General features: G+C 38.9%; 1 protein-coding gene across 1 annotated transcript in view; it reads right to left on the reverse strand.

The window, feature by feature from the left end:
- Positions 1-433: 433 nt before the first annotated feature.
- LOC149460925 (multidrug resistance-associated protein 1-like) overlaps positions 434-25,588 on the reverse strand; it is a 251,799-nt gene continuing 226,644 nt past the window's right edge. The window contains exons 31-32 of the mRNA XM_089679077.1: positions 7,647-7,841; positions 434-1,232 (exon numbers count right to left, since the gene is read on the reverse strand). Coding sequence (XP_089535203.1) covers positions 1,124-1,232; positions 7,647-7,841 — 304 coding nt within the window. The 3' untranslated portion in view covers positions 434-1,123. The remainder of the gene's footprint in view (positions 1,233-7,646; positions 7,842-25,588) is intronic.

Here is a 25,588-nt window from a genome sequence, read left to right on the forward strand (position 1 = left end):
TGACAAAACTGTGTGCTTCAAACAGTGCAATATCTTGTGCAAAAAAGCATATCTTGTGCAAAAAAGCATATAAATATATAAAAATATACAATCATAAAATTAATATACAGTCCACTCTGTGCTTCAAATCTTGCTAGTGCCTATAAAAAGTGCCGTGCAACACTCCTGGTGCTAAAGAATAGGTGTACGCTCACCTTACCAATTAGCCAAACTTAGTTTGGCTAATTGGTAAGGTGAGCGTACACCTATTCTTTAGCACCGGGAGTGTTGCACGGCACTTTTTATAGGCACTAGCAAGATTTGAAGCACAGAGTGGACTGTATATTAATTTTATGATTGTATATTTTTATATATTTATATGCTTTTTTGCACAAGATATTGCACTGTTTGAAGCACACAGTTTTGTCACATTTATATTATTTTGTGTCATATGTTTACATCTGATTTAATATATATTGTGGAGTGTGACTCATTTAGATATAATTTTAACATAGAAATGAATCCTTATAGTCTGGTTTCCTAAATTGCTTGATTCAAGTCTTTAGGAAAATAAAAAACTGATTAATCTTCAACTCTCCAAAATAGATAACACCCATTGATAGCCCCAGTGCTAACATGCTAAATTACAAATCTGTTATTGGGTTATTAAGCGGTATTGAGATTGATAGGCCAAACAGGAATGTGCAGTAGCTGCCTTCATATCCACAGTGTACTCTGCAATTTCAATGCAGATGCAGACAGACTGAAAGCAAATAGGATGATGCTTATACTGACTTGGACCTATGATAACAGCTGGAAAAGCACAGGGTAAGAAGAGATCAAGGTTAGAGTAGAGGCCATATCTGCAATGTTAATAGGCACCCCTGGCAATATTAAATAGTGAATATGTTTACTATTCGAATATGTAAAAGTAAACTTCTATTTTAAATATCAATATTGCAAAAAAACAAATGGAAATACATCATATGCATTTTAAGAGATATCAGGTGTTATATAAAAATATAAGAAAAGACAATTAGGTTGTTTTGAAATAAGACACATTTTCTAAAGATATTTGTTGTGCAGTTCTCTGCTTGCTCCCTGAGTCTACTGATTAGTAACTCTAAATTCAGTTTCTGAACAGTTAAATAACATTAGCATCTTTTGCCATGCAATAGAATAGTCCCTTATTTTCCAGAAGTCTTGTAGGAGTGTCAAATTCAACAATTTCACCTTTGTCAAAAACAATTAGCCTGTACAAATTAGAGACAATAAAGGATTAAAAAGGGTCTATCATATTATTGCAGCTCTTATAATACAAAATGATGTTATAGTGGTAGTAAACCCAAAAACAAAACGTAATATACAGCAGCTGGAAGTGGAACTTAATTCACTGGAACAAGAGTTTTAGTCTGTCACTTCCCCTTTTGCTCTTACACAAATGCTAAAATGTGTTGCTTTTTCCTATTTTCTGGCCTAGGTTGGGAACTATTTCCTCCTGGGATTGCTAAATTCACAGCTACCCCAGGAGGCAGTTTGTTACTAAGCTGCAACCATGTGGCGCATGTGCACATAAATGTCGTGGGGGTGCTATAGTGCCCTTCTACAGAAGCTGGCAGCATTTATGAGCTTGTGCAAATGCGCTGCAAGTCTTTACCAGTTACTAAATTTCTGGAAAAGACTGGTGGCACATCTGTGCATCTACAATTTCTTGAAAAAATGGCAGCACGTAAGAGGGATGGTCATTCAGGATTGGTTAAGCTTTGCTTTAACAATTCTTGGATGTTGTGGCTGAATTTAGAAGGATCTCTTAACAGTTAATGTGTTACTAAACCCACAACAGTAAAATCAGTCTGTATATGGAGTAAAGCATGCTTGTTATACTCACTGTGGAACCTAAAGAGTTAATCCTCTGCATTGTATCAAAATGCTGTTTGATTCTGACTTCTCTGATCCCCCCCTTCTTCCAGTGTCCCCCTCTTATCCCCGATAAGAGATATCATGTGGAGTCACTTTGCATTTGCTCAGTTTGGTGTGTATTGCTAGAGATGTTTTTTTTTCTTGGGAGAGTGCCTGTGATCAGCACAGGGCCAATCAGCACTGTCCAGACAGAGGTCAGGGGTTCTGCATCCTCCTAGAGCAAAATGAAAACTCCTCCTACAAGCTTTAACCAGTGCTCGGCTTGACACTGATAGAAGTCAGTTACAAGACTGCTCAAACTGATGATCAAAAAAGGTATTTAGCAGTTTATATTTATTAAAATAATTGCACTTCCATGTTCTGTGTACTGTGGGAGACCAGATATAGTGAATGCAGGGTCCTGGGTTTAGTAACACTTTAATTAATCTCTTAGTAGTCTTAACCAAAACTATAGCACCCAGTGGTTTGGCTACTTATATGCTTTCCCCAATTAGATTTAGGTATACATGTGCTAATTTCATCCCCACAAATGCAGCCATTAACCCAAGGAGCTACACAACACAATGCAATGTAAATTATTTATATGAATATGCACTATTTTCTCTTGTCCATGCATTTTGCTGCATTGGAAAAGAAAGCAAAATGCTAGACAATGTGTTCAGTGTAAAGAGAAGATAAGTCGAATCAAATGATAGTTCATTGAACCTCTTGATGCACATACATACATATAGGAATCCTAGTTTTTGCCACCAAGGGGCTTGTGGCTCTCAGCTGTTAGGCAGATAAGGTTTTAATGCCTCACTGCCACTCTGTAATGGAGAAACAGGTGAGACCCAGTTAGCCACCAGTGGAAACGACTGTATAGTAAACACTACAAAAATACATTTTGCCAATCTGCATTTTCCTGCAGAGCACTGGAGGAAAAATGTCGTTACTATGTGCATCAAGAATACGTTTTTCATTTATCAAGCTCCATGTTTCATGTTAACACAGAATACATTGGGATTATGTCAGAAGTATGAAAATTCTACATTTTCATTAACACTCTTATCAGAAGAAAATAAATTATTTTGAGCAGCATGTCAAGAAGCGACAGGTCCTCTTTACAAATTTCTGTCTTGAGTTTCTAGAACCAGGTGAGCTGGTTCTGCTAGAGAATAGCATGGGAACCTGTGGCGCTATGGGCAGTTTTTGGTCAACACACAAGGGGACCAAGAATCCAGTACAGTTTTAGGGAACCTGTGCAGCAGCAGTTTGTAGGTTAAAGAGACTGGGTTAGGTAGAATGGAGAGAGTCACTCTACAAGGTGTCCAAAGAAATGCATCATGCAATTTTCAAGCAGAAAATAATCTGTCAGGTAAGAATGGGTGGTGTAACCCTGAAGCTTCCCCAGTGAGTGAACATTACTTACCTTAGACCTTTGTATAGTGCCAAAATAAGGCAGGCAATGTCGTCTTCTTAAAAATGTAAGTTAGGAACGTCATCATCCAAAAAACATTAGTGTTTTAAATAAATTAGAGTGTCCAAACATAAATTAGTGTCCAAAAAAATATATATATCTTCAGTGACTTGAACCAATTGTGAGAAATCCACCACCAAAGGAGATTAAATGAACTCACCAGAGCTAATGGCTGGTCAGATTATAAACCAGCAACAGCGCTTGTGCTCTGGGAGCAATGAACCCGATGTCCAAATAGATATGGTGATGTTTCAGATACTTCCAGATAATAATAATCACAGACAAACAACTTTGCAGCCCAAGCTCTTATGATGAACTTCTCCACTCTGTCTCATACCTCCATGAGAGCATGCAGTACACTCAGGGACAAAAAAGAGAACATAATGGTGCAATACGTTTTTTTCATTTATCTCTTTAATAAAAAAGGTATAAGGAAACTCACAAACAAGGTGTCCAACAGACACCAGCTTCAATCGCAAAAAAGGGTTGAGATACAGTTAACGCTCACCGCAGATCTCTCCCATACAGCACAGACCAGCAAGGCTCTCTAACATCCACATCAAATAGGCTACGCCCAACCGGTTTCGTCACACCGACGTCATCAAGGGGCGGTACAGATGGGAACGTCAGACAGCTCTTATAAATACCACCCTTCATCTACATAGTTTTAACACCCAGCCAATCACTGCGTTCCTAGTCTCCTTAATCACGCCGGCTAGAACAGGTGTTTCCCAATTTAATTATACATATACTCTATTATATAAACAAAAAAGCTAAATATATATACCCTGCAGGTTTGAATCAGCACAATACCGTTGTCCTTCAAAATCACCCACAAAAAAATATAAATATAAAAACATAAATATATGCAGAAAAGCAAATACAGGGAATGAATATTTAGATGTTTTTAAAAAAATGGTTGAGACTGAAATTAAAGATATGAATCTTAAAAAGAGATATTATACTTCAAAAGAACTCGGACAAGGTATTAAAGATTTAGAAAAAAGAAAAGAGATTGTTATTAGAGGGGCTGATAAGGGTGGTAGCATTGTTATCTTAAATAAAAAAGATTATGAACTTGAGATGGATAGATTGCTTAAAGTTGAAGATACATATAAAATTCTTGCATCAAACCCTACTAAAAGATTGAAGGGTGAATTAAAACTGCTGATTAATAAAGGTAAAGACTTAGGAGTCTTAAACGAGAAAGAGGCGAGATATTTATGTATTAATAATCCAAGAATTCCTACTATATACTACCTACCCAAATTACATAAAAATAAAAAAACACCCCCTGGTAGACCCATTGTGAGTGGGATTAATTCTATTTTCTCTCGAGTCGGAGAATACATAGATTCATTTTTACAACCGATAGTGAAGAACAATCGTTCCTTTTTAAGGGATAGTGGAGAACTTATTGGTATTTTGGCAAGTTTAGAGAATATTGAAGGTTGCTACTTGGTCACTATTGTTGTTGAGTCCTTATATACCAGCATTAAACAAGATGATGGTTTGAAAGCAGTTAAATGGGCATTGAAACATAAATCACATATTAAAAGAACTCAAAGAGCATTTATTTGTGAATTACTAGAATTTGTGATGTCGAATAACTTCTTCTGGTATAATAATACTTTTTTTCAGCAATGTAGGGGCGTTGCTATGGGTGCTAAGTATGCTCCCAGTGTAGCTAATATCGTTATGGATAAATGGGAAGAAGAATGTATATTTGAAAAATGGCCACAGGTGGCGCTGTATAGGCGCTACATAGACGATATTATAGTAATTTGGAGGGGTTCTGAAATAGATCTTGAAGGATTTTCAAACTATATTAATAAAAACCGTTATGGGTTGAAGTTTACTGTTACTAAAGATTTTGAAAAGGTTAATTTTTTGGATTTGATCTTATATAAATATGATGGACAGATTTATACTAAAACTTTTTTTAAAGATATTGATAAAAATAGCTATATCCCGGTTTCAAGTGGACATTATCCTAAATGGCTATATAATACCCCAAGAAGTCAGTTTACAAGAATTAAAAGGAATTGCAGTTTAAGGAAAGATTTTGTTGATCAAACTGATGCATTGATCGATCGGTTTATTGAGAAAGGATATAAAAAACCTTTTTTGTCAACAGAAAGGGAAATGATTGATAAAAAGGATAGAAGTACTTTTCTGTCTAATAGAAAGATAAAGAATAACAACTTTGATATGGCTTTTATTACCAACTTTAATAATCAGTATAAAGAGATTGAGGGTATTTTCAAGAAATATTGGCCGATTTTGTTAAAAGATGAGGTATTGAAAAAGATCATCCCAAAAAAACCTAAATTTATTTATAAGAAAAATCGATCTATAAGGACGAAATTAGTGCATAATGTTTTAGATCCACCAAAAGAGGTGGATTTTTTTCCCGATTTGAAGGGATTTGTTCATTGTAACAGGTGTAAAGCATGTAGAACGATAAATAGATCGAATAAAATAAAGAGGAAGAAATTTATTTCAAATATAACTAAGAAAGAATATAAGATCGAACAACTTATTTCGTGTAATTCCTCTCATGTGATTTATGTTTTGGAATGCCCGTGTCATTTTCAGTACGTTGGAAGAACAGGGAGACAGTTGAAGACTAGGATAAATGAACATTTGAACAATATAAAGAGAGGGTTTGACAAACATAGTGTTTCAAGACATTTTAAATTAAGACACAATAGTGATCCGAGTTTAGCGACATTTTATGGAATTGAGAGAGTAAAAAGTCATTGGAGGGGTTCAGATCTGATTAAAGAAATATCAAAAAAGGAGACTTTTTGGATATATGAATTGGAGTCTTTAGTACCAAGAGGTTTAAACATAGATATTGATTTAAATTGTTTTTTGACTAATTTTTAAGATAAATATTTTAAAATATTGATTACATGTAGTGATCGTTATATATAGTTTATTTTAATTTGGTTTATATTTTTATAAAAAAAAAAAAAAAAAAATTATTTTAAAATTTTTTTGTGTATGAGAAGAGTTGTGCTTTAAGTTCTGTGCATGGCCCTTTAAGGGTTTTTCTGTGGTTTGAAGAGCCATGCACAGGATGGTATATATTGCTTTTCTGCATATATTTATGTTTTTATATTTATATTTTTTTGTGGGTGATTTTGAAGGAGAACGGTATTGTGCTGATTCAAACCTGCAGGGTATATATATTTAGCTTTTTTGTTTATATAATAGAGTATATGTATAATTAAATTGGGAAACACCTGTTCTAGCCGGCGTGATTAAGGAGACTAGGAACGCAGTGATTGGCTGGGTGTTAAAACTATGTAGATGAAGGGTGGTATTTATAAGAGCTGTCTGACGTTCCCATCTGTACCGCCCCTTGATGACGTCGGTGTGACGAAACCGGTTGGGCGTAGCCTATTTGATGTGGATGTTAGAGAGCCTTGCTGGTCTGTGCTGTATGGGAGAGATCTGCGGTGAGCGTTAACTGTATCTCAACCCTTTTTTGCGATTGAAGCTGGTGTCTGTTGGACACCTTGTTTGTGAGTTTCCTTATACCTTTTTTATTAAAGAGATAAATGAAAAAAACGTATTGCACCATTATGTTCTCTTTTTTGTCCCTGAGTGTACTGCATGCTCTCATGGAGGTATGAGACAGAGTGGAGAAGTTCATCATAAGAGCTTGGGCTGCAAAGTTGTTTGGCTGTGATTATTATCTGGAAGTGTCTGAAACATCACCATATCTATTTGGACATCGGGTTCATTGCTCCCAGAGCACAAGCGCTGTTGCTGGTTTATAATCTGACCAGCCATTAGCTCTGGTGAGTTCATTTAATCTCCTTTGGTGGTGGATTTCTCACAATTGGTTCAAGTCACTGAAGATATATATATTTTTTTGGACACTAATTTATGTTTGGACACTCTAATTTATTTAAAACACTAATGTTTTTTGGATGATGACATACACTTTTGTATAAGTTTGTTATTAGCGCATACCTTTTAATTTGGATTATTGTTGCCAAAATTTATTTTGGGTGGGATATGCTGCTGACACTTTGGTGTTTTTTGTAAGTGGTGCTTTTTTCTTCTTTTTTAATTTGGTATAAGTTAGGAACGTGCCAATTAAAGGACTCTGTTAACCCTTAGATGGTATGGGTCCACAACAGTGATTTTAAAAAAAGAGTTGCTGCACTGCTATATCCAGTATCACCCTCTCTTTACATATATCTTACAAAATCTGAACATTTTATACCACAGGTATAACCCTGTGTTACCATTTTTTTAAAAAAATACTTGCCGTGTGTAATCCATGATTGTATTGAGTCGATGAGCAATGGTTATCACTGTACAATCTTTAAACTCTTTTCTAATAGTTGACTGGATAAGGTCATCAGTCTCTAGGTCCACCGCTGCAGTGGCTTCATCCAGCACCAGGATTTTGGTCTTTCGAAGAAGGGCTCTTGCCAGGCAAACCAACTGACGCTGGCCAACACTAAACACAGTATATAAAGAAAATGTTGTAAGGGAGCACATAATTTACTACATTTTGGAAGTATTTCAAGTAGGTGACAACACTGACAAAGCTAACTTTACTTTCATGCACCCAGAAAGCCCCTGGATCACAGGTGCATGCATGCCTTGCCTTCTGTCCTTTCCAGGGTCTATAATAGGGGTAATTAGCTCTGGAAGGTTGCAGGTACTTAACTCCAACTTAGGTAGAGGTTGAGACCATGTGTAAAATGACTATCAATTTTTGCCTGTGGTTTCTGCACTTTGGCAGTATTGTTACTTTGGATACACTAACCTCAGAGCATACTTTAAATATACCAAACAAGCAGGTACCCTGACTGCAAGAAAACAAAACATTATTTCTCAGCTAATTCACAAAGCCAAAAAAGACAATTCTTTTAGTATATCCTGTCTTGACAGTGAGATGGTAGCACTGCAATATTTAGAGGGTTAGCTCACATTTATTGTAAACATTCTCGAGCATCCAAGGGGCCTCAATATGTTATAAATCTTTGGGCAGTAAAGAGAAACTCTTCCTCTTTAAAAATCACACACCTTTAGGCCTCCACCTATCAAAGGTGAATTAACCCTTTAAAGTAAATGTATAGTCAAACTTTTAAACTCTTTAATATTTTTTATAGAGTAGGGAATGCTTAGAACCCCTGTTAGATTGTTTGTGCTGTCTCTGTTCCCGCTGGGGAGATTCACCCTCTCATTTTCATGGGAACTCAAAGTTGTAGGAAATCCAAACACTGAGTTGTCTGTGGAATAGGAATAGAAGGAAACTCTACAAATACTTATTCCTATGGTGACTGCCTAAGAGAAGATTTCTAATTTCTGGGGTATTTCCTCTCACTCTTTTGGTTGTATTTAACATCCTACTCCTGCAGGGGGCGCAATAACCAATGGTCATGATCTACTGATCCATGTCCTTCACTGAAGGAAAGAGAAAAGTTTTTGATTTTAGACACACTAACATTTGAGACATCAAGTTTCCTGAATGAAAAATCACTGTTACAGCTGCCACAATTAGATTGATTAAAATGTATAAACTCAATGGGAATAGAAGTATAGTATAGGGCAGTGGTCGGCAAGCCGCGGCTCGCGAGCCACATGCGGCTCTTTACCCACTTTAATGCGGCTCTTCTGTGTGCCGGGCGCCTGCTCCCCTCCCTCCTCTCGGTCGGCCGCTCCCCTGCCTCCTCTCGGTTGGCAGCCCCAAAAGTCCGCGCGGACCTTTTAATCCGGCCCGCGGATGTGGCTGTCAGGATGTGTGTAGGCGGGGCAGCGTGCCGAACGTGAGGGGAGGGGAGCTAGGCTCCTCTCACAGTCCGCCCTGAAGACCCGAACGGCGCGGGAAGACAGCGAGAGGAACGCAAAAGGTAAGTGAATTGACACGGGGGACTTGGCTTACTAGAAGGGGGGGGGATAGTACTGTGGGGGATGAAATACTATATGAGGGATGAATTACTTTATGAGGGATGAATTACTATATGGGGGGATGAAATACTATATGAGGGATGAAATACTATATGAGGGATGAAATACTATATGAGGGATGAATTACTATATGAGGGATGAAATACTATATGGGGGGATGAAATACTATATGAGGGATGAATTACTTTATGAGGGATGAATTACTTTATGAGGGATGAATTACTATATGGGGGATGAAATACTATATGGGGGGATGAAATACTATATGGGGGGATGAAATACTATATGGGGGGATGAAATACTATATGAGGGATGAATTACTATATGGGGGATGAATTACTATATGAGGGATGAATTACTATATGGGGGGATGAAATACTATATGAGGGATGAAATACTATATGAGGGATGAATTACTATATGAGGGATGAAATACTATATGGGGGGATGAAATACTATATGGGGGATGAATTACTATATGAGGGATGAAATACTATATGAGGGATGAAATACTATATGAGGGATGAAATACTATATGGGGGGATGAAATACTATATGAGGGATGAAATACTATATGAGGGATGAATTACTATATGAGAGATGAAATACTATATGAGGGATGAAATACTATATGAGGGATGAAATACTATATGGGGGGATGAAATACTATATGAGGGATGAAATACTATATGAGGGATGAATTACTATATGAGGGATGAAATACTATATGGGGGGATGAAATACTATATGGGGGGATGAAATACTATATGGGGGGATGAAATACTATATGAGGGATGAAATACTATATGGGGGATGAAATACTATATGAGGGATGAAATACTATATGAGGGATGAAATACTATACGGGGGATGAAATACTATACGAGGGATGAAATACTATACGGGGGATGAATTGCTATGGGGGATGAATTACTATATGGGGGATGAATTACTATGGGGGATGAATTACTATATGGGGGATGAATTACTATATGGGGGATGAATTACTATGGGGGATGAATTACTATATGGAGGATGAATTACTATATGGGGGATGAATTACTATGGGGGATGAATTACTATGGGGGATGAATTACGATGGGGGATGAATTACTATATGGGGGATGAATTACTATGGGGGATGAATTACACTATGGGGGATGAATTACTATATGGGGGATGAATTACTATGGGGGATGAATTACTATATGGGAGATGTATTTTCAGTTTTAAAAATGTGGCTCTCAAAATAAATTTCAATCATGGTTTTGGCGAGATTTGGCTCAGTTGAAAAAAAAGGTTGCCCACCACTGGTATAGGGCTAGCAAACAAGGAATGGATAGAGGAGAGAAAAAAGGGGGAGGAGCTAATGGGGCTTACATGGATTGAAAATTTGGCTGGTTCAGTGGGGACAGGCCAAACTTCGATCCATGTATGGCCACTTTGAACTACCCTGTTGGAAATTTTCCACTAGATCAGCACTGCAGGCTGATCACTGTATTCAGACGGTGGGGGAAGTATCAAAGACACAGTGGGGAGGATTCCCTCATTCAGCTCAAATGTGTGGATGAGGGAAGCAGGTCAGATCATCAGGTCAAGGAAAAAGGACTCAGGCTGCATTCACACTGAGGAGTTTTTGAAGCGTTTTTGTGTTTTAAAAAATACCTGAAAAGCTCAAGAAAATTGCTTCCCTGTGTATGTGAATGTATATCTATGTATGTTTTCACACTGAGGCGTTGCGCTTGCAGCATCCTTGAGGCATGTTTGGGGAGTTAAAAAAAGCCTCAAAAACGCTCTTCCCATTGAAATGAATGGTAACTGCCTCAAAAACACTCCAAAAATGCTTAAAACCACTCCAAAAACGCACCGCACATGTGGGAAGGTCTGGCTGTTTCAGCTGTCAGTGGGGTTCTCCACTGACAGCTGAATGTAAAAGAAAGAATTGCCAGCAATTAAAAAATAATAAAAAGCCCTTCGGGTCTGGTATGAATTTTTAGGGAACCCCCACGTCAAAAAGAAAACATGGCGTGGGGGTTCCCTAAAAATCCATGCCAGGCCCGAAGGGCTTTTTATTATTTTTTAATTGCCGGCAATTCTTTCTTTTACATTCAGCTGTCAATGGGTAACCCTGCTGACAGCTGAAACATTAAGACATGGTTTTCACTACTAAAATACTGCATGACTTGATAAAATAACTCATGCGGTATTTTAGTAGTGTTTTTTAGTGAATTCAAATGTGCAAATCTGCCCAATTTGAGCTACAAAAGTAAGTCACGTTTTCAGGATGTTCCGCTTCAAAAACACCCCAAAACACTCCAAAACAGTTAGTCATTTTTCAAGCTTTTTTGAGGAGAACCAGTGTGAAAGCAGCCTTAGACTTCCCTCTACCTATAGCACGTCTTTGCTCTAAAGCTTCATGCCTAATTGAAAATATAAAGCAAGGAAAATGGCACTTCATTGGCTGTGCTGACTAGAGATGTGATGAGGCAAACCATTGAAATACCCTCAAAATGTCAAGCAGGAGTAAATTGGATTTGATCAGCTTTATTATATGGCTTAAAGTAGTTGTAAACATCATACATGAAATATGAACAAAGCATATCCCTCTATAGTGTGTACTTGTATCAGTCCAGAGCACTGTGTGTCATTTTGTCTAATGCCTTGTTCCTTTGCTATCAGCATGAGTTACTTTTGACAAATTTTCCTCTCACCAAGAGAAAAATGGTGACAGAAGAAGGATCTCCAGCAGATTGACAGCCTCAACTCTGTGTCTGTGAGCTGTGTGAGGAGGGGGTGTCTCTTTCCTCCAATCAGCTCTGAAAACTCTCCTCACTGATGTCACTTTAGCTCCTCATCCCCTGATTTTAAGAGCTTAGAGATTCTGTGTAAATTCTGCACTTTGAATGGATGTAGGGGTAAAATGGTATAACTTATGTAGGATCCTTCAGAATAGAGAGTGGGGGAAGGGTCAGAATATGTCACATTTACCAACCCCTTCCTTTTCTGAACGAACACAATAAGTGATTGGTACCGATCATTAACTGTGTTCATTCCTAACTGAAGCATAGTAAACTGTTTTGTTTTTTTTTGAGGTGGGGGGGCTGTCAGGTTGGCTGTATGGGGCCCCGTGGTTTCTAACAGCAGCGCTGCACACAGATCCCACTGCACAGTCACAATGTAAATGCAGTGGAACCAATTATGATCACTCCTGTACCCCTGCTTTTCACCAAATATCTGTCACTCACTGTTAACACTCAATTCATTATTATTATTACATCGAGTTTATATAGCGCCAAAGGGTTTGCTCAGCGCTGTACAATAGGGGGGACAATACATTCACAGAAATGTTAATAAATTGAAAAAAAAAAACATTTTAATGCTGTGAATGTGGCTGTGGTGCACTATGGGTGAGTTATCCCAACCATTTAGTGTCCTCAATGAAATATCACTAAATACTGAAAAACTATTTTCTTTTATTTTACTGATGACAACAGAATACTGTAATACTCCACTATATACCAAAGCTCTATTTGCAGCAATAAGAATACATTTCTATTACATTGTTGATAGCATGGATATTAACTGCTTAAGGACCGCCCTATAGCAGAAATACTGCTACAGTGTGGCACCTGTGCGCAAAATCACGTGTATATATATATACGTGATTCATGCTCCTGCGGTTTTCACGGTCGGGGGAGGCACACGTGCCCCCGCCAACCCGTGGGTCCTGTGATTTGATCCCCGAGGGATCAATCATACAATTTAAGCAAGTGATGTCCAGCCTAAGTCGGATGATCGATACCCTTTCCTGTAGTGGATTGTGATAGACAGTCCACGTTTTATTAGATGATCAGTAAAATGACAATTTTATAGTCTTGCTACTTTCTGCTTCTTGCTCTTTAAAATTCCTTACTCTCTTAAGTAAACAATCAGATATAGGTTGACAGAACAATGATGATAATTAAGATGGCGCCTTCATCCGGAGTCTCACCCTAGGTGACTCATTAGGAGAAAAGTATCTTAATGTAAACAACCCCCATAAAAGCGAATGAGTCTTTTTGGGGAAAATGATTGGAAGATATCAACACGGATGGAAGAACACGCAGAAACCCAGTGGACTTTTCAACCAATAAATGTATATGCTTTGCCTGAATCATAAGCCCTATAAATGATACTGTTAGTTCTTCAATAAAACAGAATTTTAGGAAGTTGACAAACTGCAACAGTGTCAGTGTCTTTCTTCCATGTGCACGTAATTCTATATTAATTTGGCTCACTGGTAGATCACGGTAAATGGTCTGTAGGTGACCGAGTCCAAAACAGTCCTATCAGGGATCTTCCTGTACCTGTGTTGACGTTACACAGGTACAGGAAATGATGCCATCTTCTCTCTCTTGGCACATTCCACCCCAGAGAGAGAAGAATCAACACAATTGTGAGTACAAGAACTACACGATTTCAGATAGAACACTCTGGGACACATTTATCCCGTTGATTGCCCCCCCCCCCCAGTTAACCCCTTCACTGCCCTGTCACCAGTGTCATTATTTCCAGTGTACAGATTTTTTGCTGATCACTGTATTAGTGTTGCCGGAGACTTCAGCTAGCGTTAGCGTCAGTTAGCGCCCCTCCCAGATAGCGTCAGATTTCCCGTCAGTACACCAGTAATCAAATTTAACCCATTGGTTACCAGGAACATGCTCACTTACACACTAAACCTCCATTGCTAGTATAGTGTCGGATCAATATCTTTGAACAGATCAGAACTATATATTAACGTGAACACTGGTAGTGTCCCCAAAAATGCAGCGTTAGCGGGATCAACCCTTACACCTGCCAGCACCTGCATTTAGCCCCTACACTTACTCCCCCCCCTCCCCCAGCAAGTAGATCACTGTCACTTGTTACATCGCACACAAAACCGCAGTGTTTGCAGAATCAGGCCTGATCTCTGTTAGCACTTGTTGGTAAATTTTTTTGTAGCAGTTCAAGCAGTCCCTGACAGCCAGGTGCTCTTTTTCCTGTGAGTCACACTAGGTACCTTTTAAATTTAGTGGCCAAAATGTCAATGGAAAGGTGATCTAGTGAAGAGGCCTACAGGATTCTGAGCATGTCAGGTGAGAGCAAAGGGGAAGACTCCCTGACACAATCAGCCTCAGAATACGAACCTGTAGACAGCAGTGGCACCGACAGATAGCTCAGATGATGGAGAAGAGGTCCCTGCTAAGATCAGACATACCCGACCCCGTTCCCAGGTTGCTGAGATGTTACAAACGCATGATGACTCTCATATGCAGCAGAGTGCCAGCACTAGTGCCACTCTACCTTTTGTTGAACTGGCGAGCACCAGCGGCCTAGTACATCCTGGTCTTTCACATACCAGCACTGCAGTATCACTTGGTGATGTGGTGAGTCCCACAAGTGCAGTACAAGATGGTGCGGTGATGAGCACAAGTATTGTTCCGCAGCCACCAAGAACTTGCACACAGGCCCATAGAGCCCCTAGTGTCCTTCCGGACATGCTTGCAAATCCTGATTGGCAGCTCACAAATTCTGCAGCACCCGTACTTCCCCAATTCACTGCCCAACCCGGAATTCAGGTGGAAACAGCAAATTTAACTGCTCCCCTTGATTTTTTGGAACTGTTTGTCATGGAAGATCTGTGTGCATTGATTGTGGATCAAAGCAATTTATATGCACAATAGTTTATCTCCACCAACCCAAATTCAAACCTTGCCAGACCATTCACATGGAAACCCAATACGGTTTCTAAATTTAAAGCTTTTTTTGGCCTAACCCTTAACATGTGCATTACTAAAAAAAATTAATTGCGGTTGTATTGGTCCACAGACCCGATTCATTATATGCCCGTGTTCTCTGCTACCATGGCCAGGCATAGATATGAAACGATAATGCGCTTCATGCATTTCAGTGATAATACACTCTGTCATCCTCGGGGTGACCCTTCATTTTTCTGGCCACCTTGCATTCAAACAATTTCTCCTCAGCAAGCATGCCAGATATGGGGTCAAGATGTATAAAGCCTGTGAGAAGGCAACAAGCTATATATATAAGTTTCGGATTTACGAAGGGAAAAGATAGTCACATGGAGCCCCCCGGATGCCCAGACTACATGGGGAGCAGTGGCAAGATAGTTTGGGACTTGGTGTCATCCTTTTTCCATATGGGGTACCACTTATATCTGGACAATTTTTATTCAAGCATGCCACTATTTAGACATTTGTACAATCTTGGAATTGGCACATGTGGCACTGTGCGACCTAATCGCCAGGGCTTCCCCCAACGGCTTGTAAATACCCATCTTAGAAAGGGGGAAAAATCCTGCTTGAGAAATGAGGGATTGCTCGCAGTGAAGTGGAAGGACAAATGGGATGTTTTCATCCTGTCTTCCATTCAAGCAGATAAGACCAACCGAATTACCACGGCAGCTGGTGTTGAGAAGCCCCTCTGTGGCCACGACTATAACCTTAACATGGGAGGGGTGGACTTCAAGGACCAGATGATGAATCCGTACTTAGTTTCCCGAAAAGCCAGACGCTGGTACAAAAAAGTGTCTGTTTATTTATTTCAATTGGCTCTATATAAATCTTTTGTGCTTTACAAAGCAACTGGACAAAGTGAATCATCACTGCCCTTTTGTATTCAGAAAGTGCTATGGCCCAAACCCCCAACCCAGATGCAGTTAGCCGGCTGCATGAAAGGCATTTTCCCAATGCTATTCCTGGTACCCTAACCCAAAGGACCCCCCACAAAAGATGTTGTGTCTGTAGCAGACATGGAATTAGGCATGACACCCGCTTTTTGTTGTTCCTCCTGTCATGGCCAACCTGGTCTCTGCCTCAAGGACTTCTTCCATCGCTACCACACACTAGTGGAGTAATAGTATAGGGTACAGCATGGCATAGTTCAGGGTACATAATTACATAGGGTCTCAAAAGATGTTAGGTAGTCAGGAATCGCATTTGGAGAGATCCAACAAAAAATATAATGTAAAAATCCCCTTCAAAATTTTAAAATGTTAAAAACCAAAAATAGTTATAGTTTTTTTTGTTGTTACTGTTCTACTGTTACAATTTTACTGCTTTATTGTTACTGTTTTATTGTTAAACATTGCTGTTTTCTTTGCAGGAATGCTTTCAGCTGCAGCATGGACCTGTTTATTCTGACAGCAACAGGAACTTGTTCTCAAAATATACATAGGTCAGTGTGGTCAGCGCTGTTGGATGAGATTTTTCATCGGCAGTTAAAAAAGAGCATATATGCCGAAGCATGGGGGCCTGGGGTGGCCAGTGGGTGGTTGGTCCCTATGCTTCTGCAAATATATATTTTATATTTGTTGGCACATTTCATGTGTGCCCACCATTAGAAGTGGGTGGATGCAAGGAGGTATATTCTAATGGTGGGCATACCACACTTTTTCTGGCAAAGATATTTCAATTAAAAGGTTGTTTATTGAGTTACTGTTTTATTGTTAACCATTGCTGTTTTCTTTGCAGGAATGTCATTCAACTGCTGCACCGACTTATTTTTTCTGACAGCAACCGGGTCTTGCTCTCAGAATATACATAAGTATGTGTGTGCAGTGCTGTTGGATGAGATTTTTCATCGGCAGTTAAAAAATAGCATATATGTTGAAGCATGGGGGCCTGGAGTGGCCACTGGGTGGATGGCCCCTATGCTTCAGCATATATATTTTATAATATTTGTTGGCACATTTCATTTGTGCCCACCACTAGAAGTGGGTGGATGCAGGGAGGTATATTCTAATGGTGGGCATACCACACACTGGCAGAGATTTCTTCTCTTTTTTTCATTCAGCCCACAGGCTGCATAAAAAAAAAATGAACATAGCATATACACCCAACAAGGACCAGCGACGTACTGGTACATCACTGGACTTTGAGTGGTTATACCAGGATGATGCCTGCAGCACCTGTGTGCATGAGCGTTGACCCCGTGCCAGTATGTAAACAGCGGTTGCACCATGCATGTGAGGTATCGCCACGAACGTCAGATCAAGGGCAGTAATTTTAGTACCTCCTCTGTAAATCTAAAATGGTAGCTTGTAAAGGCTTTTAAAGCGTGGTCTATGAATATTAAAAATGTATGCAGTTTGTCGCCATTACACGGGGCATGAACAGTTTTAAAGCATGCCATGTTTGTTATCTATTTACTCAGCATAGCATCATCTTTTATAAGTTACCAAATAATTGGCCAATATATTGTGCTTTTGTGCATTAAAAGTAAAAAAAAAACTGTATTTTTTTCCAAAAATGTGCGTTTGAAAAATCGCTGCATGAGTACTATGTTACAAAAAAATTGCAGCACCAACCATTTTATTCACTAGGGTGTCTGCTTTAAAAAATATATAATGTTTGGGGGTTGAAAGTAATTTCCTAGCAAAATTACTGATTTTTTGAATGTGAATAAAAAGTGTCAGAAAATGCTTAGTCTTCAGGTGGTTAGAAGAGTGAGTGATGTGTGGCATAAACTTCAAATGCTGGGCATAAAATGCCCCCGCCCCCGAAAATGACCCCTTTTTGGAAAGTAGACACCCCAAACTATTTGCTGAGAGGCATGTTGAGTCAATAGAAGAAAACATGTAGGTCCTTGGAACCCAGGAATTACTTGCCTCCCTCCCATTTCCTCCATGGTATAAAAATGTCAGGGTTCTACTGGGGCTCAGATCTGAAGAAGGAGCCTATTGAGCATGCTCCAAAATGCATTACCGTCCCTTTCACCTGTTACATCTGACTCTGCTCTCCAAGCTTCATTTTTGATGCACAGGCACATCCTGGACTCTACTTCCTGATCCTATAGACATAGTTCGCTGCTTGACGGCTGGATATCCCACCTGGATCTAATTACCACACGATGAGTCTTTTTAATCGTTTATCTTGTAAGTGCAAATTTTCCATTGTCTACTAATAAATTGTTAATACTGCACTTAGAGGCGCCTTCCTCTCTTTTTCTTGTTACTGCATTAGAGCCTTGCTTCCACTCTAAGAAGAGCTGCCTCAGTGTTACTGCTTCCATCCATCCCTGATATCCATCTGGCACCTTTATCTTACAGCTACAGAGGTTGGGCTCCAACAAGAGCGCCCTATATAATATACATCATATGTGGAATTATTCCCAAAATACATTCTGCTACTTCTCCTGAGTATGGGGTTTCCACATGTAAGAGACTTTTTGGCAGTCTAGCCAAGTACTGGACCCCAAAATCCAATAAGCACCTTCAAGCTTTTAAAGGGCTTTATTTCCTCATTACATTTCCTGACTACCTATCAGTTTCGGAGGCACTGAAATGCCAGGATAGCACCAAACCCCCCCAAATGAACCCTTTTTGGAAAGTAGACACCCCAAGGAATTTGATAAGAAGCATTGTGAGTATTTTGCAGATCTCATTTGTTGCCACAAGTTTTTGGAATATTAAGAAAGAAAGCGAAAACATATTTTTTTCTTTTTTTATATTTCAAAACCTTGTGAGAAAAAATTAGGTCTGCAAAATACTTACCATTCCTCTTTTTAATTTCCTTGGGGTATCTACTTTCCAAAAAGGGGAGCTTTGGGGGGGGGGGGGGTTGGTGCTATCCTGGCATTACAGGGTGTCAGGGCAGGGGCCGAGGAACGGACAGGCAGGCCTAACAATGTAGCGCACTGGCTGACGACAACCACCACCCACAGACCGAAGTCCCTCAGGGCGCGGAGTCTAAGTCCCAGGCTGCCCTTCACCAGGGCCCGTGATGGTGGGGATGGACTTGACGCAGCCAGGAACCAGGTCGCGGCCCCTGAGACACCTCAGCTGCGGAAATGGCCGCCGCCAATGGCGTGTAGCTGGTGGAAGAGACAAAAGAGTAGTCAGACAGTCCGGGTCAACAACAACAGGACAAAACAGTACAGAACAGCAGACGAGAATCACAGGTCACGAGCCGGGTTCAGCAACAGAGGGTCAGATCAACGGAGAATAGTCGAGTCACAAGCCGAATCAGATACCAGGAGAGTCACAAGAGTCAGAACAGAGTAATAGCAACACCAAGACACAAGTGCAAAGAGCATGTGTGGGCCACAGGCTTATATGTCATCAGCCACACCCCTCTGGGGGATGTACCTCAGAGACCTGAAGGCATAAAAGGATTCCCACCATGCACAGCAGAATCCAAGATGGACGCCAGCACATGGAGTAACATAACCTCAGGGAAAAGGTAGGACCTTGACACAGGGCCTCCGAAACTGTGATAGGTAGTGAGGAAGTGAAATGAGAAAGTTACGCACCTTCAGGCTTTCAAAGTGGTCATTGGATTTCAGGCTCCTCTATGTGGCTAGGCTCCTAAATAGTCTCATACATTTGGTATCCTCATACTCGGTAGAAGTAGCAGAATGTATTTTGGGGTGTAATTCCACATAAACACATGGCTTGTGTGAGCAATATATCAGTTAAATGACAATTTTGTGTAAAAAAAAAATGTTTTTGTCATTTTCTAAAACTTGTGGAACAAAAATAAAGCTTCCATGGACTCAATATGCCTCTTAGCAGATAGCTTAGTGGGTCTACTTTCTGAAAAGGGGTCATTTGGGGGTGTTTGTACTGTCCTGGTATTTTAGCACCTCAAGAAATGTGATAGGCAGTCAGTAAGTAAAAGCTGTGTAAATTCCATTATCTATACCATAGTTTGTAGATGCTGTAACTTTCACACAAAGCAATCAATATACACTTATTGGGATTTTTCCTTACCAAAAACATGTAGCAGAATACATTTTGGCCTAAATTTATGATGAAATTTGAGTTTTTTGGATAGTTTTTATGTCAGATATGAGAAAATAATGCTTTTTTTTTTCAAAATTTTCGGTCTTTTTTTAGTTTATAGCGTGAAAATTAAAAAAAAAACCACACAGGTGATCAAATACTACCGGAAGAGAGATCTATTTGTGTGAAAAAAAGACATAAATTTTATTTATGTACACTATTGCATGACCGTGCAATTGTCAGTTAAACTAGTGCAGTGCTGTATAGCAAAAAATGGCGTAAATACATTTGGTCTAAATTTATGACTAACTTTGAGTTTACTATATATTTTTTATAGCCAAAAGTAAAAAATATATTTTTTTTTCAAAATTTTCATTCTTTTTTTGTTTATAGCGCCAAAAATAGAAAGCGCACAAGTGATGAAATACCACCAAAAGAAAGCTCTATTCGTGTGAAAAAAGGATGAACAGCACTGCATGACCATGCAATTACCAGTTGAAATAGTGCAGTGCCGTATAACACACCTTTTTTGCATGGGGAGATTCTTCTATCTCCTTATTATACTAGCTGCTACTATTCTGACTCACTGGCTATAGTACATTTTTTGGGCCACTAACCTGGAATCAGTATGCATATTAAAAGTCAAAATAAAGGCAGAAGTCTATATTTGCATGCCTGTTCCAGGTCGCTGATTCACAGTATTGGAGCCACAGGGTTGGCATAACAACCAGATAACTAGCATTTGCAGGTTGCAGATTAATGAGAAGGCAGCAGTGGCAACATTAAAGTGATTCTAAAGGCTTATTTTATTTTTAAATAACAAAAATGTCATACTTACCTGCTGTGTCCCCCTGGCACTCCTGGCTCCTCCCTCCTGTCGTGTGCCCCCACAGCAAGCAGTTTGCTATGGGGGCACCCGCTGATTTGTGTATCCATTCACCCACAGAGCTGCAACTCTGCTCTGCCCCCTCTCTCTTCTCATTGGCTCACTGGCTGTGATTGACAGAAGTGGGAGCCAATGGCTCCAGCTTCTGTCTTAGTCAATGAGAAGAGGGGGTCCCATGATAGCCAAGACTCCAGTGCACATCACTGGATTGAAAGGGGGGTTAGGTGAGTATTGGGGGGGATGGGAGGATGCTGTACAGAGAAGGTTTTTTACCTTCATGCAAAGACTGCATGAAGGTAAAAAACCTTGAGCCTTTAGAACCATTTTAATTTCCCTTTAGGAAAGGTTTACTTTTAATTCATATAATGGCTGGCTTTAAACAGTCTCAAGAATTATTCACTAAAAGGATCCCCTTTAAATGGCATTCCATAAAGCCAGAAAAAAGTAAGCAATGCCATTTGACATGAATGAACATAAAAAGCATGTTTATAGAAGTCTTTTAGGGGGCCATCAAGACCCAGAGATTTACCTTGTATATTTTATTTTTAATATGAGGAAAATGTTGATTTTGATTGCTTGTTAGGATTTATCACCTATGAAATCCTGCCCGCACCTAGCAACTGTGCTTTTATTTTCTCCACCAGCTCATCCCCCCACACTTTTGCATCTCTTGACCCTCCCTCCTAGATTGTAAGCTCTAATGAGAGAGGCCCTCTGATTCCTTCTGTATTAAATTGTATTGTAACTTTACTGTCTGCCCTCATGTTGTAAAGCGCTTTGCAAATAGTTGGTGCTATATATAAATCCTGCATAATAATAATTTTATCTGATTATTTATAAGGATTTAACTACTTTACTGATGTGGGCGCAGTTTCAAGACTCTCTGTTATTGGTATCTTAATATGTTTCCTTTTTATATACTTGTTTTAAATACAATGGTACAGTTTTTTTATATGATAGAAGTGACCAGTGCTCTCAAAATAATAAGTTCAATATTGTCTCTGTATAACAGAAGATCAGACATCATCCATCCATCAATTTCTTCCTCTGAATCCATACAGTGATCTCCAAAGAAAGAAATATAATATAGTGTAGTATGCTCAGTACACCATGCTACACATTCTGTCCAATGTGCTCACATTTATAATAAACAACCATATGTGTATTTATTCACCAGTGTTCTTCTTTATCTAACCTTACCCTTCATATACTTGGTGTATATCCAATCAATTATTTTCAGATTCATTTCAACTCTGTGTCTCCTTGTGTCTGGTACTTCAATGGTCGTCTCACATGAGGATCCACATGATTTCACCCAAAATACCAATATAGTGCAAAACCTTTTTCTAAAAAATTTTCCAGATAGAAAACAACTCACTTTTATAATATATTAACTGTGCATTCCCATTGATACCCATAGAAGGATCCACCAAGTGTATCACCTCTCTAAGCTCCTTACTGAGCTTCTAATAAACTTTGCTTTTATTAAACCATTCCACCTTCTTACTGCTCTTTCCCAGCGTGACTTATGTGAATGGTCCCCAAAAAAACAAAGACTAATACAATGTGATATTGCTTAAAAAGAATGCATGAAAATAAAACTTAAAACCACTCACATTTCCATACCACCATAATAGTGCATATTCCTTTAAATGATACAGATCCACCGCAAGTGTTTAATAATCTCACTCCATGCACCAGATTGGTGCCTTTCAAATCACGTTCCACCAAACTCCTCGACTTTCAACAGTCCCCTTCTTAACTCCAGCTTCTCTCCAGGGTTCCAATGCAAGAGATATCATACAGAAGCCATTGTGCAGTGAATCCTTATAAAACCATATATTTATTAAAATCTATGCACTTAAAAGGATTCAGTATAAAAAACACCTGTAATCACTTCTAAAATGGCTGCTTCGGAACTTCCAGTGTATACGAGTGTGTCAATTCCAGCATCTGACGCTACTTCGGTTTCATCATCAAGACTTCTTCCAAGGATGTGCATGTCAGACTTCCATCCTTCAATTTATAGCGACTAAAGTCTGACATGCACATCTTTGGAAGAAGTCTTGATAACAAAACCGGTCGGAAATTACGTCGGACGCTGGAATTGACGCAATCACGCATGCTGGAAGTGCCGCAGCAGCCATTTTGGAAGGGGTTACTGGTATTTTTTACACTGCTTGTTTGTAAGTGCATAGATAGATAGTATATAAAGGATGAGGGTAGATAAAGAAGAACACTGGTGAACACATATGGTTATTTATTATAGATGTGAGCACATTGGACAGAATTTGAAGCATGGTGTATTGAGTAAACTACAATATGTTATATTTCTTTTTTTAGAGATCACTGTATGGGAAGATTGGATTCACAAGAAGAAATTGATGGATGTATGACATCTGATCTTTGGTTATACAGAGACAATATTGAACTTATTATTTTGAGAGCACTGGTCACCTCTATCATTACCATTTCTTTCTGTGAGGGGAACAGATTGATTCCAGCTGCTAAGGGAAGAATCACTGTTTTACTAAATTTTGTTGTATAAAAAAAGAGGGGTTCCAGTGCGCTGTTTATAAATATTTATATTTATTTATATTATACATTAATTTTAGTACTGAGGCTCTAGATGAAGAGGACATCTCAAAACCCCCAAAATGCATTGGCACCACATACAGATTTTTATTTGATTATTTTATCTTTTGGGTGTAGTGCCTCTATTTTTGTCTTTTCTTCCATGTCACCATGTCGGCACAAGAGCTATTTAAAGCCCAGTGCACCCATAAACATCTGCTAAAACCACATTAAATTTGCTTTCGTATTAACAGAATGCATTTTGCCAAAATGTCCTGATTTTTGCCACATTTCTGGTATAATATAGTATATATTATATAAAATAATATAGTGACAAGGTGAGCCTTTAGCTGTACGTGTCCACACCAACCCCTGTATTTAAGGTGTTGGTTTAACTAAACTTTTAACTTGAAAATAGTGTTTAGCTCAATTCCCAAAGCTTTTAGACACAGATAATCATCTTAATTTCAGCCATGTGACTAATTTTCAAATCTCATGAGTGTACCTTGCGTGATGATGTGAACAGGCATGCTTCTTGGCTCTCGTAACACATCCTATTTTTTTAATCCTATGCTGGGTGTGGCAGCATGCTGAACTTGCCCGATGGCAGCAATGGGGCTCTTGATCTCCCCCTGAGCTCAGTTTGCGCTCTATACTCTTTTATTCCCTGTCTACTCCTAGCAGCATCCCCTGTGTTGGCCGAGATGGCAAAGAAGATACACAAGGTGGCACACACTCAGAAAAGGACTTTGGAGGTGCTAATGGACTCAACTGTAACTCTATTTGAGACTCCTACCTCCTCTACTAACTCAGCCTATTATTTAACAACTTCAATACCGGGCACTTATATCTACCTTCCTGCCCAGGCCAATTTTCAGCTTTCAGCGCTGTTGCACTTTGCATGACAAATGCGCAGTCATGCAACACTGTACCCATATGAAATTTTTATAATTTTTTTCACACAAATAGTTTTGGTGGTATTTAATCACCACTGAGTTTTTTATTTTTTGCTAAATAAAACAAAAAACACCTGGAACTTTTCTTTGGTGAAAATAATAATAATAATTGAAATTGTATTTTTTTTTCAAATGTCTCTTATTTTTTTTATTACATTTTTTTTTTTTTTACTATTTTATATTTCAGCACACTGTGACCAAAGCAATACAATGTTATCAAAGTAACATTGAACTACTCTGGGCAAGTGATCAGGATTGTTTTTTTTTTTAACACATTATGATTGCTTAATTTCAGCCATTGATATTTGCAATCATTGTTACTGAATGAAACTGATTGTTGTGATTAGCTGTAATTGGGCAAAGCTGATCACACGATGCAGATGGGCTGTGATTGGCCCTGTCTGTATCATGTGACTGCCACAGCTAACAACATAATTGTATACAATGGATGGCATGACAGGAAGCCATCTATTGTATACAATCGACATGTGATTGTTCACTGCGGTCACATGACACTGGCAACGGGCCAGTGTAGTGATATGTCATCGGCTGTGTCACGTGGACACAGTCAGTGACAGAGCGCACTATAAAACAAAAAAACAATAAAACAAACAGTAACATCAACTCAGGGTGTATTTCCCTCCGCCCCCCACCCCCACTTGATTCTTGTTTACAAACTATTTATTTGAAACGTTTGTATAAAGAAAGTCATTACATAAGAATATGCAATGTAGTATAAAGAAGCATAGCAAAATATCTTTATACGAAGAGACAAAATGTTCATTTTGTATAACAAAAACCCAGAAATCAGTTTAAGTCACTAATACAGTGTATAATATAATACTATTGCAATGAAACACTGAAATACCTATTAACTTGTTAAAAAAATAAAAGTTCAATAAAAAAAAGAACCAAAGAAAAATACAAAATCAAACAAATTGAGGTCTTAATCACAGTGTTTTTCTGATAGAAAGCCAAGGGTCCCACTTTGCATTAAAGATGTGCATGGTTTCAGAGGTCATATGAAAAATTCTCGCAGACAGCATAACACAGTCAACTCTATACATGATATTTGAGAAGGCAACCAACACAGATAGTATGCATCA

Source organism: Staurois parvus, unplaced genomic scaffold (genome assembly GCF_062004578.1).
Source record: "Staurois parvus isolate SC_StPar_1 unplaced genomic scaffold, SC_StPar_1.0 ptg000217l, whole genome shotgun sequence".
NCBI classification, from domain to species: domain Eukaryota; kingdom Metazoa; phylum Chordata; class Amphibia; order Anura; family Ranidae; genus Staurois; species Staurois parvus.